The sequence below is a fragment of the Myotis yumanensis genome, unplaced genomic scaffold (genome assembly GCF_028538775.1).
Source record: "Myotis yumanensis isolate MYYU_CA2020_CCGP unplaced genomic scaffold, mMyoYum1.0.hap1 SCAF_5, whole genome shotgun sequence".
In the NCBI taxonomy this organism is placed as follows: Eukaryota; Metazoa; Chordata; class Mammalia; order Chiroptera; family Vespertilionidae; genus Myotis; species Myotis yumanensis.
The window spans coordinates 90,113,294-90,132,850 of NW_027223756.1; the positions used below are offsets into that span (position 1 = coordinate 90,113,294).

At 56.2% G+C, this 19,557-nt stretch overlaps 1 protein-coding gene across 4 annotated transcripts; it reads left to right on the top strand.

The window, feature by feature from the left end:
• The first annotated feature begins 1,314 nt into the window (after positions 1-1,314).
• Positions 1,315-18,609, top strand: NIBAN3 (niban apoptosis regulator 3). 4 transcript variants are annotated; one of them, XM_070416379.1, is made up of 15 exons: positions 1,315-1,524; positions 2,775-2,905; positions 5,951-6,076; positions 6,871-6,985; positions 8,465-8,632; positions 9,191-9,306; positions 9,387-9,491; positions 9,723-9,885; positions 10,815-11,005; positions 12,085-12,243; positions 13,532-13,648; positions 13,729-13,836; positions 14,611-14,722; positions 16,247-16,330; positions 18,043-18,609. In XM_070416379.1, the coding sequence occupies exons 1-15, from the start codon at positions 1,470-1,472 to the stop codon at positions 18,147-18,149; spliced, it is 1,857 nt and encodes a 618-aa protein (XP_070272480.1). In that variant the 5' UTR covers positions 1,315-1,469; the 3' UTR covers positions 18,150-18,609. The 4 variants fall into 4 exon arrangements, with proteins under 4 accessions (XP_070272480.1, XP_070272482.1, XP_070272483.1 ...); XM_070416381.1 differs by having other exon boundaries at positions 8,567-8,632; XM_070416380.1 differs by lacking the exon at positions 1,315-1,524 and adding an exon at positions 2,225-2,300.
• Positions 18,610-19,557: the final 948 nt, after the last annotated feature.

Genomic DNA, 19,557 nt, shown 5'->3' on the forward strand with positions numbered 1-19,557 from the left:
TTGAGAAAGCAGAGGAGGCAGCCGAAAGGAAGGTTGCCCAGCGGTGGGCTTGAGCAAGCTCAGGTGGCCATGACCCCTGGGGCGGAGTCCGGGACAGGGTGGCTAGAGCAGAGGGAAAATGCTGAGAATGGCAGGGGGACCTCACTGGGGGCCCTTCCTGAGGCGTCACCTCTCGGTGCCCCTCCCCATGACGGCAGCTGTCCCTGCACAGACCTGCCTGTGGCTCCCTTTCACCTGGAGGGAAGCCTACCCTTCCTATTGGCCCATAAGCCCCTGGGTGGCCCCTGCAACCCCCACCCTCCCCTGTAACATCTGCCGTTCACTCTCCCTTTTCCGTCCCACCCACTCTGTGCTGTTCCCACCTTAGGGCCTTTGCTTGCGCTGTGCCCCCTGCCGATTCTCTGTCCTCCAGCTTTTCGCACTGTCTTCGATCCTGGTGCAGCATCTCCTCCCTGCCCCTAGCGTTTCCTGTCCCCTCCTGTTCCATTTTTCTCCCTTCCTCTCACCGTTATCTGACAGTTTTGTCAGTGTGCCTATGATGGTCATGGGGGCTGCTGGGGCAGCTGCCGGGAACTGCGTGGGGCTGGAGGGGGTCACTGAGAGATGAGCCTCGGGCTCTGCAGAGCCTCGTGGGAGGTGCTAGAGGTCATGGAATTTGGAGTGTGCTGGGCTGGGGCCTGAGAGTAAGGGCACCTTTAGTAGTCAAAAGAATTAAATGGAGATGAGGTGATTGCTTGGTGGGGCTAGGGATCGTGCTGGAGGTCAGGAAGTACCCAGGAACCCCCTTAAATCTCCACACCTCCCATTCCCCCCTCATCTGGGACCCACCGCTTGCTCCCTCAGTCTCAACACTGACTCCAGGGACGGGAGGGGTGGGGGCGTAGCTCTCGCTCCCCAGCCTAGGGATTCTAGGGGCTGGGCCAGGGTTGAATCCTCTCAGCATTGCCCAGCATGGGGCAGGCACGGCGGGGGGGGGGCGGGGGGGGGGACCAGGGGGTGGGCATCAGAGGGGTTAGACACCCCATCCTGTTCATTCTTTCCCCTCACACCAACAACTGGTTGCTGATCCTGCCAGATACCTGCCCTGCATCCCTCCTCCAAAGCCAGCAGAATTGTTGTCTCCCACCCGTGTACCCACTCTTGGGGCTGCTGGGGCAGCCCCTACAGAAACCAGCAGCTCTGGGGGCCTTGGCCCCAGGGGAGTTGGGAGGACGCAGGTGCAGGGTTGGGTGGGGCAGGGGGCGGGCATCCTCACACACACACACCCCGCCCCCCCCCCCCCCCCCCCAGCACACACAACGGGAGGGCCAAGCTCTGGCTTTTGACCCCAGACACTGGTCGCCATAGCATCCAGGATCCTCACAGGCTGCCTGCTCCCAGAGTGCCCCTGAGCAGAGGAAGCTGGGGGAGCCGGGGGGTGGAGAGGGGTGTCGGCTTCACTCTAGGGGATCCGGGGACGCCACAGCAGGATGGGCGGGCGACCTTCAAGCCCCCTGGACAAGCGGCAGCAGCAGCACCTGAGGGGTGAGTGAGGGTGGGGAGGGGTGGGGATGGGGAGGAGGGTTCAGGGTTGTCAGATACGCAGGATGCCCTATTAATGTGAATTCCAGATAAGCAATAAATAAACTTTTTTTTTTTAGTATAAGTATGCCCCAAATTTTGCATAAGGGCATAGTTATGCTAAAAAATATTTCCTTATTTACCTGAAATTCAAATTTAACTGGTGTCATGTACATTTTTGGGGTAAATCTGGCAACCTGACTAAGGGCATGGGTTTGGGGTGTGGGGCACGGCCCAGGTGGGAGCTGCCCTGGGCCCAGCCGGATCTTGGGGGATAATTCTTCCAGGGGGGGCAGGGATGAATAGATTCCTCTGTGTGGACCCTGGGGACTGAGTCACAGTCCTCTGATTTGAGACAAAGACGTGTCAGTGCCCTTCATCCTCCACGCACAGGGTTGAGTATTTACTGTGTGCTGGGCACGGGAATACGATGGGTTCATGATCTAGATCAGGAAAGGTCAACTCACCATTATACAAATGGATTCAACCGGCTATTCTGCAAGTGTCAGGTACTTCTATGGCAGCTTAAGGCAGAGATTTATTCCTCTTTCCTATAGAGGGGTGCAGTGGCAGGCAGGCAGAGAAAAGTTAGATAACCCAGCTTCTTCCATCTCATGGTTCTGCCATGCATGGCTTCTGCGTCTGAGGCCACCTCACGGTACAGAAAGGCTGCCGAAGCTCCAGCCATTGGGTCCACATTCCAGGCAGCAAGATGGACTGGATGTTTTACATACAGTCAAGTGAGTGCATCTTAGGGAAACAGCTGGAAGAACTTTAATACTTGTGTGACCACCTCTTAGATCAGGATACAGAATACTTCCATCACTCCAGAAAGTCCCTCTGTTCTGGGCTGAGGCTTTTAAAAGATTTTGAAAAATTCTCTAGGTAAGGGGCGTGAAAAAGCTTTCAGGTGCAATGGGACTGTTCATTATCTTGATCGTGGTTTCTGGGTGTGGACATGTGCTTTTATTCAAGTTTGTTGTGCATCAGTTATAAGTTAAGCTGGAGTCTCTTAACTCCCCCCCACCCCCCCAGACCCCAAGGATGGAAACAGACAGTGGGTGGTTAAGGGCGAATGGAACTCGGAGTATGTCTCGTGGGGTAACTTTGGGGTGTGGGGTGACGGTAGAAGCCCACCAGTTACTTCCATCCTGGCTTGCCTGCCCCGGTAGGTGGCCTGATTCAGTCACCTCGCTGTTCCCTTGTCCCTGCAGACCAGGTGGAGGCCCTGCTAAGGAACTTCCTGCCTCAATACCGCGTACAGCTGGCAGCCTCTGTCCTGCAGCAGATTTCCCGGGAGCTGGTCCCCCAGGAGCTGGCTGGATGCCAACTGCTGCACAGCAAAGTGGGTGCCACAAATGCGGGGGGAGGGCTGCTGAGCACACAAGACTGCGGAGGCCATTGGTCAGCGGGGGGTGGGCTGGGGGGGGGGGGAGGCTTCTCACACCTTTGTCCTTGCTGGTGCCACAACCTAGGATGGCTATACACATTCACTAGCGTGTCCTGGGCTGGACGCTGGGGACACAGCAGAGACCGAGACATATCCCGTTCTGTTCTCTGGGGCTCACAGTCTGATTGGGGGAAATGACCCCAAACAAGTGAACAGATCATGACGCAGGGTAACTTCTGATAGGTGCTAGGAAATCAAGAGGAAGGGCACAGTTGGGTGTGGGGAGTCGAGGTGCAGGGGGCCCCTTTGAGCTGAGATATAAAGGATGAGAAGAAGCCAGATCTAGAGCCCAGAATGGGAAGGGCATTGTAGGCAGAAGGCACAGCTAGGGCAAAAGCCCTGAGGTTGGAAAAAGCTTGCCCTGAGTGCCACACTCAAGGACACAGCACAACCACAGGATGCCCAAGTTTTTGCATGTGAGGTGACCTCTGTCTCATGGACTTTCCATTCCTCCTTGTACTTCAGTTGCCACTTCTTCCAGGAAGTCTTCCTGGATTGCCATTGCCCCCACTTCAGTCAGGCGCCTCCCCTGAAACCCCCATCCCAGCAAAGCCCCAGGTCACACATTAGTCACCTGCATGGGTCTGCTGCAAGGGAGGAGCCAGGCATAGTCTCCTCTTTCCCTCACACCCGCTCCTCATACCCACATGGTACCAGCATATAGTAGGGGTGCAGGAATAGTTTGTGGATGGAACAAAGGAGCCTGGAGCTGTCTGGTCCCAGCTCCACATGTCTGCTGAGCTGGCAATGGCACCCAGGTCTTCCATGTCCCCGACACAACATACTCAATCCTTACCAGCCCCAGAGATGGGTCTTTGACCAGCAAGGAAACCAAGGCACAGAAAGGCAAAGGGATCTGCTTGAGGTCATACTAGTACCACCAGCAAGAGGCAGAGGCATAATTTGAACTCGGAGCTCATATTCCTTACTGACATTGGGTCCCCTGGCCCATCAGGGCACTGGGTTTTCCTACCTCAGCCAGGTGCCTCTTCTCCCAGCTGTGCCTGCCCTGGGTGGGGGCTCCCTGGCGCTGTGGACACAGAGCACCCTCCCAACCAGAGCTCTCCCTGTCCCTCTTGGGGCATCATGGGGCCCGGGTGTCACTCCCACCTGCACTTTACACCACCTGCTGGTTTCAGTCACATGGCCAGGGCCCAGCTGACATTGGGTTTCGGGCAGTGCGGAGGGGCTTCCCCTTGCTTCAGTTTGAACATTTTATATAATATTTATTTACTTATTTTAATCCTCACCCAAGGATATTTTTCCATTGATTTTTTAGAGAGTGGAAGGGAGAGGGAAAGACAGAGAGAAACATCAATGCGAGAGAAACAAATCGATTGGTTGCCTCTTGCACATGCCCTGACCAGAGAGCCTGGCCAAGAAGGAGCCTGCAACCGAGGTACATGCCCTTGACTGGAATCGAACCCGGGACCCTTTGGTCTGTGGGCCAACGCTCTATCCGCTGAGCCAAACAGGCTAGGGCAATACTTATTTTATTTTATTTTTTAATTTTCAAATTATATCCTTAATATATAGTAATTTAACACATTTACTATTAATTTATAAAATAATACTTATTTTATATGTTTGTATTTTATATATCACTAGAGGCCCAGTGCACGAAATTCATGCACTCAAGGGGGTCCCTTAGTCCGGCCTGCGCCTTCTCGCAATCTGTCGGAGTCCTTGGGGGATGTCCGACTGATGACTCCCGCCACCGCCACTGTGCTCACCAGCCATGAGCCCACAGGGGGAGCGCACTGACCACCAGGGAGCAGCTCCTGTGTTGAGCGTCTGCCCCCTGGTGGTCAGTGCGTGTCATAGCGACTAGTCATTCCTCTGTTTGGTCGATTTGCATATCAGCCTTTTATTATATAGGATTTCTATAATAGCATTTTAACAATATTTTATGAAAATGTTTAGACCTGGGAAAAGGTATGGAGAATCATTAAAAACATACTGAGTTCCCACCACCCCAGCAAAGAGTCAAAATATCACAGTTGCAGTTAATTGATTCATCGAATATTTATTGAGCACCAGCTAGGCACCAGACACTGCTCTGGGACCCAGTAATGACACAAAACACACAATTCAGGTGTCAGGTAGTAGGGAGAGTGACAAAGGAAATGAAACAGAGGACAGAGAAAGTGTCCCCCTGAGGGCAGGGTCTGTGGACAGAGGCGAGGCCTTTTCTCATATAGTTACACTACACCTGCCCCAGGACCCAGCAACTCCACTTGTATTGCTTAGTTAATGCTGTGTGACAATATACTGCAAGTCAGTAGCTTAAAGCAACACACCCTTCTCTCACAGTTGATGTGAGTCAGGAATCTAGAGGCAGCTTCTCTGAGTCCTTCCTTTCAGGGTGTCTCACAGGTTGCAATCGAGATATTGGCCAGGGCTGGGATCTCATCCGAGGCTCAAGTGAGGAAGGATCCGCCTCCAGATGGAGTGGCGATGACAAGAATGCCTGTCTCAGGGCTGTGTGATACACCTAATAAGATACATCAGTTCTCACCCTCGCTGGTTTGGCTCAGTGGATAGAGTGTCGGCCTGTGGACTGAAGGGTCCCCGGTTCGATTCCGGTCAAGGGCACATGCCTGGGTTGCAGGCTCGATCCCCAGTAGGGGGCGTGCAGGAGGCAGCTAATCAATGATTTTCTCTCATCATTGATGTTTCTCTCTCTCTCTCCCTCTCCCTTCCTCTCTGAAACCAATAAAAATATATTTAAAAATAATAATAAGTTAAAAAAAGATATATCAGTTCTTATTTGGAAGGGCCACAAATAAGTACATGCTCTGAGGGTGCCTGGTAAAGACAGGAGTGCCACCTGGCACCCAAGTGCCCTATGCTTAGTGCCACCTGTGGGAGCTGTCCTGATGGTCTGGACCCCGGGGCACTGGGCAGGGCCCCGGACATCTGAGAGCCCCTCCTCCACAGAAGCTCCCCCGAGTCCGTGAGCACTGCGGGCCCCTGACCCAGCTGCGGGGCCACCCACCCCAGTGGCAGCCCATCTTCTGTGTCCTGCGTGGGAATGGCCACCTGGAGTGGTTCAGCCACAGGGAGGTGAGTGAGTGGCTTGTGTCCCTTTGGCCTCCAGATTCTCCATCCCGCCCTCCCCAGAGTGGGCTTAGGGTCCAGCTACCAGCATAGCCCCTCTCCTCTCTTCAATCATCTAGCCCAGTGGTCGGCAAACTGCGGCTCTTGAGCCACATGCGGCTCTTTGGCCCCTTGAGTGTGGCTCTTCCACAAAATACCGACTTCTGCTCATGGGCCACGAAGTTTCAATCGCACTGTACATGCGCGCCCGCACGTGGTATTTTGTGGAAGAGCCACACTCAAGGGGCCAAAGTGCCGCATATGGCTCTCAAGCCGCAGTTTGCCGACCACTGATCTAGCCTGAATCGAGGGCCCCTGTGTCCCTGGCCTGGGCTGGGCGACCATCTCCTGTTGTGCCAGGTGGTTGGACTGAGGCCAGGGCCAGGGGTAGGGGCTTACTCATGGCCGTCAGCAGAGCCGAGGTTGAAGCCATGTTAGGCCTGCGTGCGTCAGGCCCACGCCCTGCTTCCCGGCTGGGGAATTCACTCAGGTCCCTTGATGCCTGGGAGGCAGTTTCCACCTTATGAGATGGGTGATGCTGGCCCACGAAGCACGGGGCTGTCTGACTCAGTGAGGCAACCCCACCCAGCCCAGCGCACAGTGGAGGCTGCAGAGCTTCTGTGGGGGCGGGGGGAGGTTGAGGCAGGGAGGGAGGTGGGGATTTCCCCAGCTAACCCCAGACCTTCCCCGGATCCTGCACTGAGACGTGGAAGCCACAGTTTAGACCCGTCCCAACGCGGTTCTTTGGACACTTTTTGTAGGAATATGAAAACGGGGGCCGTCCTCTGGGCTCCGCAGCCCTGACAGGGTACACAGTCCTGACTTCCCAGCGGGAGTATCTCCACCTGTTGGACACTCTCTGCCCAGACTCCGCAGGTAAGGCCCGGGGACCCCAAAAGCAGGCGTCTCTACCTCAGTGCTGTTGACCAGGGCCGTCAGTGGGGCCGCCCTGAGCACGGCGGGGTGTTGAACAGCTGCTACTAGATGCCAGTAGCAGCGCCCCCCCACCCCAAGTGTGACCACCAAATGGGTCTCTAGACATGACCACGTGTCCCCGGGGGGCAGCGTTGTTTCTGGATAAGCAGCCCAACTCTAGAAAGAGAAACACCGTTCTCATCAGCGAGAGAGGCTGGTCACAGGACCAGAACCAAAGTAGCAGAGCAGTGAAAACAAACCCCGGAGCAGCAAGTCTGTGGGGAGATGGGCGCTGGTGTGTGTGTGGGGGGAGGTGCTGGGGGATGGTTCAGTCTAGCGTTTCCAGGAGGTTCTCCCTTCCTCGCTCTCTTCTTCCTTTCTCCCTTCTCCTCCTCCCCGCCCTCCCCTCTCTCTCTTTCTCTAACTTCCTCCCTCTTTCCCTCCCTCCTTTTCTCCTTCCATTGCCCCTTCTCCTCCTCTCCCTCCCCTGGCCTCCTCTCTTTCTCAATCTCTCCCTCCTTGTCTTCCTCTCTCCTCCCTCCCAGGACACACTGTGCAGGAACAGGTAAAGGCACAGCACAGCTGGGCTGGATGCATCTGAGGAGGGCTTGCGTTATCTCATGAATATCAGGCCGCCCCATCACTAGCTACCTCATTCCACAGATGCACGCACTGAGGCTGAGGCCCAGGCCTGTCATATACATCAGTAAGGCTCAGAGCTAGAACTGCATCACTGACTTCACTGAGGAGCTATCTTGCCAGCCAATGATGCAAATGCAGCAACAAGGACAGTCTGCAGGAATGTTGAGGACGTTGCAAACATGGGGATCCACCCACACACCCCTTTGTGTCACCCTTCGCTACTTTGCTTCTGGTCCAGTGACCAACCTCACTCTCAGCAAAATGAATGTATTTCCCTGCAGTCTGTATATACTACTCCAGAGATCAGGACAAAACACTGTGGACTTTAGGAGGCCTCAAATAGATTAAACAGAATGAAATCCACCCATTGTGTCCCCCCAACCACTCTAGGTCATTGATAACACCTTCGAACCCATTTTACAGGATCAGAGAGATGAAAAACGGTGCCCTACGCACAGAAAATGGTCTGGCCAAGTTTGAACCTGGGCATGGCTGACTCCAGACCCCCCTGCAAACAGGGCTCAGCTCACATGCCAACTAGGATAGGTTGTTGGTGGCTGCCCAGGCCACCGTGTTGAGGAGGACGCAGAGGCTGGGAGACAGTGCTGGGATGAATTGCCCATGCCCGGGCACATCCTCCCTGGAGACTGAGCTGGAATAGGGACACTGTGCCTGTAGCTTGGATTACAGGCATACTGAGCACCTCCTCTAAGTATTTCATGGTTACTTTCTCCTGGAGAACGAATGATTGTTGAGCAAAGGCACGAATGCAGCTGTGACCCCTCTGCCTCCTCTCAGGAGACCACACGCAGGAGGAGCCTGACCCCCTCCTGGAAACGCCCGTGAGCTTCCCCCTGTTCCTGCAGCACCCCTTCCGAAGGCACCTCTGTTTCTCTGCAGCCACAGCGGAGGCACAGCGCGCGTGGAGGCTGGCCCTGCAGGGTGGCATCCGGCTCCGTGGCACAGGTGGGCCCCCGGGAAGGTCGGGCAGGGATGGGGCTCTGCGCCTGCTGGCTGCGGGACCCACTCCCAGTCTGTTTCCTTGTCTGTAAAATGGGTTGTGGGGGAAGACAGACAGGATACGGCTGTGACGGGACACTCCTGGTGGGAGCTTCCCCTGGGGGATCAGGGAGGGCTTCTGAGAGGAGGAGGTGCCCAAGCTGGGATCCAAAAAAGAGGAGAGGCCAACCAGGCGATACAGGGAACAGGACCAACACAAACAAGTGGGCAGGCTGTTGGCGGAAAGAATGAACCCGAATGGAGAGGCAGGGAGACGCAGTGCAGCGTGGCTGGGGCTGCCGCAGAGGTGCCGTTCCCACCTTGTGTGAAGGCTCCTGGTGGGCTGGCGAGGTCTTGGGGAGCGTGTTCCCTGCGAGGGCCAAGGTCTGGAGGTGGGTGTGACCTGGGTGTTCGGGACCTGGCAGGGAGGACGAGGGCTTCCGTCCTCTTGGGGAGCAGGGGAGCCAGGCAGAGCGAGAGCACAGGAGGGTGGGCGGGCACTCAGGAGCCTCCCCCTCGTCCCAGTCCTACAGCGAAGCCAGGCCCCCGCCGCCCGTGCCTTCCTGGAGGCCGTACGGCTCTACCGGCAGCACCGAGGCCACTTTGGCCACGACGACATGACGCTGGGCTCGGACGCGGAGGTCAGTGCCGTGCAAGGCCTCACCCCGACCCCCAGAAGCCCCCTCGGCCTTCACCGGAGCCCAAGTCCCTTCTCCTGCAGGTGCTGACCGCAGTGCTGGTGCGGGAGCTGCTGCCGGCGCTGCGAGCCCAGACCCAGCCGGGCTTGCGGGGGGCCGGCCGAGCCAGGGCCTGGGCCTGGACCGAGGTGCGCGCGGGGTCGCGGAGGTGCCGCAGGGACACGGGGGCGGGGGGGGGGGGGTAGAGGGCGGGGGAGGGTCACTGCCGAGGGGGTGGGAGCCGACCCGGGCACCCAGCTTCGCCTCCTCGGACTGTCGCCTAAACTCTCCGTCTCTCTCCGCGTGTTTGTCTCTATCCGTCCCTCCGTCCCTCCATCCTGCGCTCCGGGCCGTGGGATCCCCTGGGCTGATCCCCGCAGCTCCTGGATGCGGTTCACGCCGCTGTCCTGGCCGGTGCCGCCGCAGGGCTCCGCGCCTTCCAGCCCGAAAAAGACGAGCTGCTCGCGGCCCTGGAGAGGACGATCCGCCCAGACGTGGACCAGCTGATGGGGCTGCGGGGGCGCGTGGCAGGGAGGCTGCGGAGTGAGCCGGGGGGACGGGGCGGGGCCTGTGGAAGGGGCTGGGCCTGGCGGGGCGGGGCCGGGAGCCTGAGAGAAAGGGGACCAGGTGGGTGTAAGGGCGGGGCCTGGGAAAGGGGCGGGGCCTGGCGGGGCGGGGAGCCTGAAAGAAAAAAGGGGACCCAGGTGGGTGTAAGGGGCGGGGCCTGGCGGGAGGGGAGGGGCGGAGCCTGGGGGACAGGGAGGGGCGTGGCCTGGAGCTTGAGAGAAAGAAGGGGACCCAGGTGGGTGTAAGGGGCGGGGCCTGGAGGACGGGGCGGGGCCAGGAGCCTGAGAGAAAGAAGGGGACCAGGTGGGTGTAAGGGGCAGAGCCTGAGGGACAGGGCGGGACCGGGAGGGGCGGGGCGGGGCCTGGAGCTTGAGAGAAAAAAGGGGACCAGGTGGGTGTAAGGGGCGGGGCCTGGAGTCCGGGAGCTGAAGACGCGCAGGGGCGGGGCTGGAGGGTGGGAGGGCGTGGCACGATAGGCGGGGACTAAGCGGGGAGAATGGGCGTGGCCCTGCGGCTGTGCCCGGACCGGGGAGGGGTCTAGGAGGAGGGCGGGCCGGGGGAAAAGGGGCTCGGCCAGGGATGGAGCGGGTGAGTCTAGGTGTGGAGAGGACAGGAAGCCCTGGCGGTGGCACGTACCCGGGTTGCTCAGTCAGATGGCGGAGGGGCGCCCACTGGGCTCAGGTACAACGTGAGCCGGGCTGGCAACCGGACTCGGCCTTACCGGCATCGCTTCTGAGCCGACCCCACCGCACTCGAAGCGAAGCCTCGTTTCTCAGTAAAATGGGACGGAGCGGGTGCTCAGTCTGCGTTCCGCCCACCTCACCCTGCGGAGCCTCGAGTCTCCCACGACCCCACTTGCGGAGCACGTGGCGAGGGAGACCCAGGCCAGTGCCTTCCGCCCTCAGCCGAAGTCCAGGGCGCCCTGGAGTGCTGCCTGCGCAGGAGGGTGGACGCACAGCTGCCCCGGGTCACGCAGACTCTGCTGGACATGGTGGAAGCAGCACTGGCGGCCGTGCAGACCCTCCTAGCCCAGGGCATGGACCGCCTGGACCGCCACCTGCGGGGGAATCCCTCGGGCGCCCGGCTGCGGAAAGAGGTGGGCTCTAGCGGGTGCGGGCTGTTAACCTCATAGGAGAGCTGCCTGAACCTTGCATCTTTCTTGTTTGACAACCTTTTCTTTTTAAAAACCTCGAAACAATCTTTTTCTAGGCTGTTTTTTTTTCTTATTATGGACAACCATGCTATGGTTATCAGCACACTGTTTAAAATGTGAGGGGCCGAAACCTTTTTGGCTCAGTGGATAGAGCGTCGGCTTGCGGACTGAAAGGTCCCAGGTTCGATTCTGGTCAAGGGCATGTACCTGGGTTGCGGGCACATCCCCAGTAGGAGGTGTGCAGGAGGCAGCTGATTGATGTTTCTAACTCTCTATCTCTCTCCCTTCCTCTCTGTAAAAAATCAATAAAATATATTTTAAAAAAATAAGTAAAATAAAATAAAATGTGGAGGAAAGGGGTGAGATGATGAGAGTAGCACTTAACAATGTCAGTTTGGGGTCACCTTCCCCACAAACTCTCCCTCCTGCCATTCCTCTGTTTAGCCAGAGCCCTCCCTGTCCCCAGAGAATTCTGCTCCATGCAGGTCAGCTCAGGTCTTCTGATATTGAATGAGCACCTACTATGCACCTTCCACTCATTACGCAACCACTCCCTAATCACCTCCATGCGGAACTGTCCCTGGCCCCTCTCTGCATCTGCAGCTGCCTGTGCCTCCCTCATCACGGAGGCCGTTACACACCATTGTGGTTGATTGTCTCCAGTCTATCGCCCCAAACTTTCCTGTGAGCTCCCGGAGGTGTTGGATGACTCCACTCATGCAGGCCTAGGGCTCAGCCCCGAGAGGCCATCAGGTGGTGGGCGTAGGTGCCACAAGGACTGAGTGTGCCCACTTCCCCTCAGTGCTGCCGGCACCGCATAGTATCATTTTTCCAGGCCTTACCGTTTTATGCCCATCACACCACACCTTACTGTTGCTTTTATTGTGCATTTTTGTGGTGATAGCCAAGGTAAGATGTGTTCCCATTTGTGTTTTTCCTTCGCTGCATCGGCTGTGAGGCCCTGGGCCCTGCTTTTCCATCAGCTGATGGTGTTCTCTCACCTGACTGCCGTTGGAGCACAGGTTTACTCCTTTGGGGAGATGCCGTGGGATCCGGAGCTGATGCAGGCTTGCTACCGCGAGGCTGAGCGGAGCCGGGGCCGCCTGGAGCAGCTGGTGGTGCCGTTTGGGTTCCTCGGAGCACAAAGTCTGGTGTTTGGGGCCCAGGATCTTGCACAACAGGTGAGGCCAAGGCAGCTGCCTTCACTGAGCAGGCGTCGATTGTGTGCTGGGGAGATCGTGGTGACCGAGACAGACCTGGCCTCCCTCGCTGGGCTCCCGGTGTCATGTAGACATGAACCATGACCAGGCCGTGAGCACGGGATGGACAGGGCGGTGGTGCGGATGCACAAGGTGCTGTGCGAGCCCCACGGATGTGCTTGGTCAGTCTCAAGGGTTGGGAGGACTTCAGGAGAGGACTTCCAAGCGGGGGCAGCAGTGGGAGAAATGGGGGTGGGGCGTGTCCTGGGTAGAGGGATCCGTGTGTAAGTGCTGGGAAGCGAGAAAGCTTGTCTGCCTTTGGGGAAATTAAACAATTTAGAGACACTGGGTTGTAGGTTTCCAGGGAGGGCAGAAAGGTGGGAGATGTGCCAGTGAGGAGGGTGGGCAGATGGGCCAGGGCCCTCTGTATGGGGTTAAGAGGCCGGGCTCTGTCCCAAGGGCAATGGGGAGCCACAGCAGGGGAGGGGCGTGACCAATTTAAAGTTCAGAAGCCACACCTGCCTTGGGAAGCATGGGCTGTGGAGGGGGGGGTGGGGGGCGTGGGGGGGGGGAGGGGCAGGAGGGGCGGAGGCCTCCACTAGTTGGGTGCTATTGGTGAAGAGAAGCAGGTGTGTTTTGAAGGCCAAGGGGACGGACCTGCTAACAGACATGGTATGTGAAGGAGACAGGGATTGAGAAGACCCAGTGGTGCCCGGCACAGTTGTTCAGTTTGCATACTGCTCAGGAGCACTCAGCCAATGAGGTGGAATCCAGCCCGCTCTCTGCTCCCCAGGCTGGGCACCCCGGCACCGTTCTCCAGTGGGCAGACTGCTTTCTCCCAGTTGGCACATAGGCCCCCACCGACTGGGTGATCTCTGGCTCCTGAGAGGAGGTGCTATTTTTTTTTTAAAAATATATGTTTTTCTTGACTTTAGAGAGAGAGGAAGGGAGAGGGAGAGAGAGATAGAAACATCGATGATGAGAGAATCATTGACCGGATGCCTCCTGCACGCCCCCTATTGGGGATGGCGCCCAGGCATGTGCCCTGATTGGGAGTTGAACCGTGACCTCCTGGTTCATAGGTCGACGCTCACCCACTGAGCCACACCGGCCGGGCAGGAGGTGTTGTTTCTTGAGACGAGGAGGAGGTTGAGGGAAGTGGCTGGCAGGGATGGGTTGGATGCTGAGAAGATGTCAGTTGGGCAGGAACGAGGCTGATAAGGCCAGAGAGCGGATTACCCGGGAGTCATCCCAGTTCCTCCCTCCACAGCTCATGGCCGACGCCGTGGCCACCTTCCTGCAGCTGGCCGACCAGTGTCTGACCAGGGCCCTGGATTGCAACCAGGCTGCCCAGCAGCTGGAGAAAGTCAGGGGGCGCGTGCTGAAGGTGAGGTCTGCGGGGAGGGCCTGGACGTGGGCCTGGGTGCCCCGATGGCCACTGGACTGGCCACTGTGTGTGTCGTGCAGAAGTTCCAGTCGGACAGTGGCTCAGCGAGGAGGAGGTTCGTCTGTGGGTGGCAGCTCTGCATCTTTTTGCCCTTTGTGCTGAGCCAGCTGGAGCCGCGCTGCAAAGCGGTGAGCGAATGGGGGACATGCAGGCAGGGGAGGGGCATGACCAAGCATCTGTATCTCTCTACGAAGTGCTTGCTTCCCGCACAGAGCCACTGTGACAATTAGAGACTTTTGTTCCCTAAGTTCTGGGGCTCCACAGGGCTCCCACAAATGCCCTCTGCTTCTCCCATGACAGTGCTCAATATCGGTCACTTGAGAGCTGGGGTGAGGGCACATGCATCACACCTAGCAGGTGACACAGGTTTCAGAGAAGGGAGGAGCAGAGGGGGTGCGTGGGGGGCTATGGGCATGGAGGCTTTCCCTGAGAAGAAGACACTGGAGAGGAAGTGAGCTGAAGGCACGAGCCATGTCCCAGGGAAGGGCATTCCAGGCAGAGGGCACAGCATGTGCAAAAGCCCTGAGGTAGGCCTGGGCTAGCGTGTTAGGGAACAGTGAGGCGGTGGGAAAGGGCTGAGGGGAGAGGTCACAGGGGCCTGGCCACACAGGGCTTACGGGCCACCAGGCAGGGCTTGGTTTCAGGTACTAACCGGCTCCCCTAGAGGAAGTGGCTGTGGGGGGTCCTAGAAGAGACATCTGTGCTATTCCTGTTGAGGTGGGAGGTGCTTGTTTTATCAATCTGCACGGCAATCCGAGGGAGTACAGGTCACGGAGTCCATTTTAAAGACGAGGAAAATGAGGTTCAAGGCCACCCAGGTACCTAGACCGGGGTCGGAGCAGGAGCTAGCACCTGCAAAGTGCCCATCCCTCCAGCCCAGCCCCTCCCCACCTCCATTCCAGGAGCTGCTTGAGTTGGAAGGGGACGTTCTTGCTGTGGGCAGCCCCGCCCTGACCATCGAGGGCATCTATGAGGATGTCATCCGGGGGGTCCTGCGGCAGAGGATCGACGGAGGTGAGCCTCCCCACCCCGTGGCTCGGGGGAGCCTGGTGACCCCTGAGCCCAGTTGCCTCACTTCCTGTGAACACTAGCCTTGTGACTGCGGGTCCAGCCCGGGACAGAGGTGGACGAGCCTGAACGGGCAGTGATAGCAGCTCCCTGGGTGAGGGCATTGGAACGAGGCTCTCAGGGGTGTGTAGGACTTCTCAGGATGAGGGGAAGGAGGCAAAATTAAAAAACTGCAGGTAGACATTCACATTTAGTCATTCAACAATCGCCGCCTGTGTTTTTGCTGCTGGCACTGAGCCCCCAGGAGTTCTTGGACGTGAGCTTGGCCTCCCAGGATCTCCCGCCCTGGGAAAAGGCTCCAGAACTGTCTCTTCTCCCTCCTGCCTGGTCTGTTCACTCAGGACCCAATGTCTGTGCTGCTGAGACGCGTGCAGTAACTTGGGGCTGAGCAGCATGTAATGGCGACTCAGGGCATCCACGCGGCCCTCACCGAGGGAGGGGAAGACAACAGGTGGAGAGGAGGCTGGAGGCTGCCGAGGCAGACATGCAGGGCCTGAATGACAGGCAATTGGGAGTCACGGAGCGGGTGTGAGCAGAGGATGACAGTGGCCAGGCTGAAAATGAGGGAGGAGGCCGAGGGCTCGGCCCTGGGAACAAATGATGGGCCCAAGCAGGGGCAGCTCCCAGAGGACGGAGCCCAGTGATGAGGATGAGGCAGGAGCAGAGGTGCCAGAATTGCTGGCCTGGGTGTCGCCGAGTACATAGGAGAGCCCGCCACCTGCGAACGGAGTGTAGGGAAAGGGAGGCATCCCTGAGAGCCGGTATTTGATGGACATAAAGAGGAAGAAGGGACGCAGAGCAGCTTGATAGGCGACAGCAGAGTTTTGGGAGCAGGAAGTAAGGGTGAGGATGTGGGCTCCATCTATGGGTAGTTGAACAAAAAACCCCGAGTTCTTAAATAGGGGACACTTTTTTTTTTTTTCTTGAGTCCTCGGATGCCCCTGGGCGGGCTCCTGAGAAGTGTTTATTGAATGAAGAAGTTCGCAGGGCAGGGCGGGGACCCCCCCTTCGGTAACGCGAGCTCATTGCACCCCGCAACCAGCGATGGGGCATGCTGTCGCTCGGGACAACCAAATAGGGGACACTTTAAATGAAAAAAGGCTATTCTCTGACTGGGGTGGGGGTGGGGGGCGCGGGGGTTGCCCCAAACAGGTAACACCTCCATTCCCAGAGGTTTTCCATGTCCTTAGGGGGGTTGATCCTTAATGGATTTGTGACATCTGCTTGGAATGCAGTGTTTTGAGCTGGAGCTGGTAGCATCTGGCTCAGTGAAGATGTCGGGGATCAGCTAGCAATGTCTGCCTAGGGCACAGGCAGGGAGAGAGGCTCAAATAAGCCATTTGTTTAAAGTTCTTGGTTGAGCCCTTTCCTCCATCCTTTGCCCTTTTGTGGCTTCTTTGGGGGGATGATGGAAGCCCTTTGATGCCCAGGCTTCTCCAGGTGGGTCCAGGGAGTTATCTGTTGTTTCAGAGCTGAAAAAGGCCCTCGGTGCCAGCGACATATCCTGTGCTCTGGACAGCTGCTCAGAGGACCCATGGGACCAGGCGGGAGCAGGTGAGGACCTCACAGATTCTTGGGCCAGGCCAGTGAATTGATGGGGGGTGAGGGGTGGGGCCTTTACAGGGTGTATGGGATCATTGAAAGTGTAGGTTCCTGGATGGAACAGCATCCACCTGTCTCCTGATGTGGCTGGTCTGGTCAAGCTCACGGGGAACAAGAGCAGTGGGGAGCCACGGAGTGTGTTGGAGCCACGGAGGGACCCTCTTAGCCCAGGCTCTGCCATGAATTTGTGTCCCATCTCATCTGGCCAAAACTCAGCGGGGCCTCTCCCAGCAGCCGCTAGTTCCCAACACTGAAAGGCGAGGTTGTGGTGGTGAGAGCCTTGGACTCACCCTGAGTAAGGGCCCTGCAAGATGGGAGCAGGGATTCGAGAGTGCCTGACAGCTCCCTTGGGAACTGCTGTTACGAGAGCTTTGGGAACCCACCCGGCTAAACTGCATCCATGTTCTTCACCCATGGGAACTCTGAGATAATAGATGTGTGTTGTTTTCAGCTGCTAACTTTAGGGGCCATTTGTTATGCAGCTATAGCTAACTAACACAGATCTAGGGCAGTATCCCTTAGCCCAGTGGTTCTCAACCTGTGGGTCGCGACCCCTTTGGCGGTCGAACAACCCTTTCACAGGGGTCGCCTAAGACCATCCTGCATATCAGATATTTACATGACGATTCATAAAAGTAGCAACATTACAGTTATGAAGTAGCAACGAAAATAATTTTATGGTTGGGTCACAACATGAGGAACTATATTTAAAGGGCCAGAAGGTTGGGAACCACTGCCTTAGCCAGTTGCCACAGATAAACTGATGCATATTCACACACATTGGGATGAACAGAAGATTAAACAAAGACTTCTTACCAAGACTTCAGGATGTCAGAATGCTTTGTGATTTGCAATTGGCAATGAGAGTTTGTAGGGGAGCTCCTTAATCTACTTAAGCAGAATCTAAGTGATGATGGGTTTTGCTTCTAGTCGTTCCCTCTAACAGGTGCCACCACAGGGGATGGCCTCCTATGTACTTTCCAGGCAAGTGCAGATGTTTGTGGGTAAACTCCTGGATGTGAAACCTCATGGTTTAGAGCAGTGGTTGGCAAACTGAGGCTCTTGAGCCACATGCAGCTCTTTGGCCCCTTGAGTGTGGCTCTTCCACAAAATACCACGTGCGGGTGCGCACGTACAGTGCAATTGAAACTTCATGGCCCATGCGCAGAAGTCGGTATTTTGTGGAAGAGCCACACTCAAGGGGCCAAAGAGTCACATGTGGCTCGCGAGCCGCAGTTTGCCGACCACTGGTTTAGAGCATGGGTGCTTGTCATTCCAGTGGTGGTCTTCAGAGCTCTCTCCATCAGTGTGGTCCCATCTGGTTGTTGCCCCTCACCTGTGTGCAGGTGGCCCCTTACCCCACAGGCTGCACAGGCTGTCAGCTGACTTGAAATTTCTCATACCTTCTGGGTGGAAAATGGAGTCTTGGCTTCATTTGAATGAGCACATCTTCTTGGAGAGGAAAATAAACATCTTTTCATGTGTTTCGGAACTGTTTTTAGCTCTTCTGTGGAGCCCTGTTCCTCTCCTTGGCTCACTTATGTTCTAGGTGCTTATAAATTAAATTGTTATTGCGAATATCCCGTTTACTGAGCATTTATTACGTGCCAGGCATTTGATGTGTCCAATTTTTTGGCATCCTTATGACACGTTCCATTTTACAGATGAGGAAACTGAGGCTCAGAGAGGGATTTGCCCCAAGCAGCCAGGCTCCCGCACTGAGGTCCAGCCGCTCTGCCCGCTGCTGCCTCCGAGGACGTTCCGGAGCTGATCTGCCCACAGCCATCTTCACGCCAGCAGAGAAATGTCGCCCAGTGGGACTTCCGGGTCAAACGAACCAAGCCAAGGCTCTCACAGCCAGCTCACCTCCGCCTCACTCCTCTTCTGAAGGGCCGCGCCCTCTCACATCTCCACCAGCAGAATTGGTGCATGTTCTCCAGATCCTTTCCAAATATTAGGAATTTTCATCAAAGAAAAAAAAAGTCAACTTGATGGGCACACACATTTCATTTTTTAATTTTGAATTTCTCTGATGACTAAAATGAATCTAAAAATGTTTATTGGCCATTTATATGTTTGTGGGTTGTTTAACATTGAATTGTCTGTTCATGGATTTCCATACCACCCCCGCCCCCTCCCCAGATTTTATCTTTTTCATATGGATCCCTGGTAACTGTATATATTACTGGTATTAACACTTTGTATCTAGATTACAGATATTTTTTTTCTCAGCTTGCTGTGGGCCTTTTGGGTTTGCTTACACCGTTCCCAAATTTAACTCGGTAACAAGTTTCTCAGCGGAGAGAACTTAGACAGACTTCCCTCTGTTGCCAGAAAAGTCATCTGTGCACTTGAGCTTGGCAGCTTCCCCACATCACAAGCCTTCCAGCTGCTTCCGGAGCCGGTTCCTGAGGGACTTCCCCAATGTTCTTCTCCTTTCAGCTTTCAGGGGGGCCTTCCCAGCCCGCAGCGATGGTTTCCTCCCATTCTGTCCTGGAGATTTGAGTCTTCCCCAAAGGAATAAGATTTCCCTCTCGTTTCCGGATTCCCCCTCCACCACCATCTTCTGAGATGCATTTGTGCTTCACAGCCCGGTCCCGTCCAGCTGGCTGCTTTTTACCCAGGATGTCGACGTTATTCTGGGAAAATCGCAGCAACAAGAATTTGTCACCCTGCCCACTTTGAGAAAACCGCTGTGTGCCCCGGGATCTAAATCCTTCCAGTCTTTTCTCCGTGTGTCAGAACAGGAGACACTTGTCACCCTGCTGTTCTTGCTTAATATGAAAGACCTTTTGTTGCCAGTCCCCTTTCCTCCACTCAGAGTCAAACCACGGAACCAGAAAAGGCTGGGCTGCGTTTCTAAAAGAGTCAGCCCCAAACTTAACCTGTGCAGATAATTACTGTAAAAAAAAATCAGAAAACAGGCGCAAAGTAGAGAAAAGTAATTAGAGGAAGGGCATGGACAAGGGGAAGAGCCTGAAGAGAAGGAGGGGCGAGTGTCACCTGACTCCATAGACGTGCTGGGAGTTTTGGGGCTCCCCTCCCCCCAAGCTCCCATCTTGCATGCCAACCAGGACACACAACCCCGTCCCTGAATTTTACCTAGCAACCTTAACCCTCTGCCATGCACATTAATAAATATACATCTGAGCATCATTCTTTTTTTAAAAAAAAATTAT

Excerpts from the sequence above, each read along its gene's own strand:
- NIBAN3 (XM_070416379.1), top strand. The coding sequence starts at position 1,470 with ATGGGCGGGCGACCTTCAAGCCCCCTGGACAAGCGGCAGCAGCAGCAC. Across the intron at positions 9,886-10,814 it reads CGTGGCAGGGAGGCTGCGGA|CCGAAGTCCAGGGCGCCCTG; the intron begins GTGAGCCGGGGG and ends TTCCGCCCTCAG. Across the intron at positions 14,723-16,246 it reads GCGGCAGAGGATCGACGGAG|AGCTGAAAAAGGCCCTCGGT; the intron begins GTGAGCCTCCCC and ends CTGTTGTTTCAG.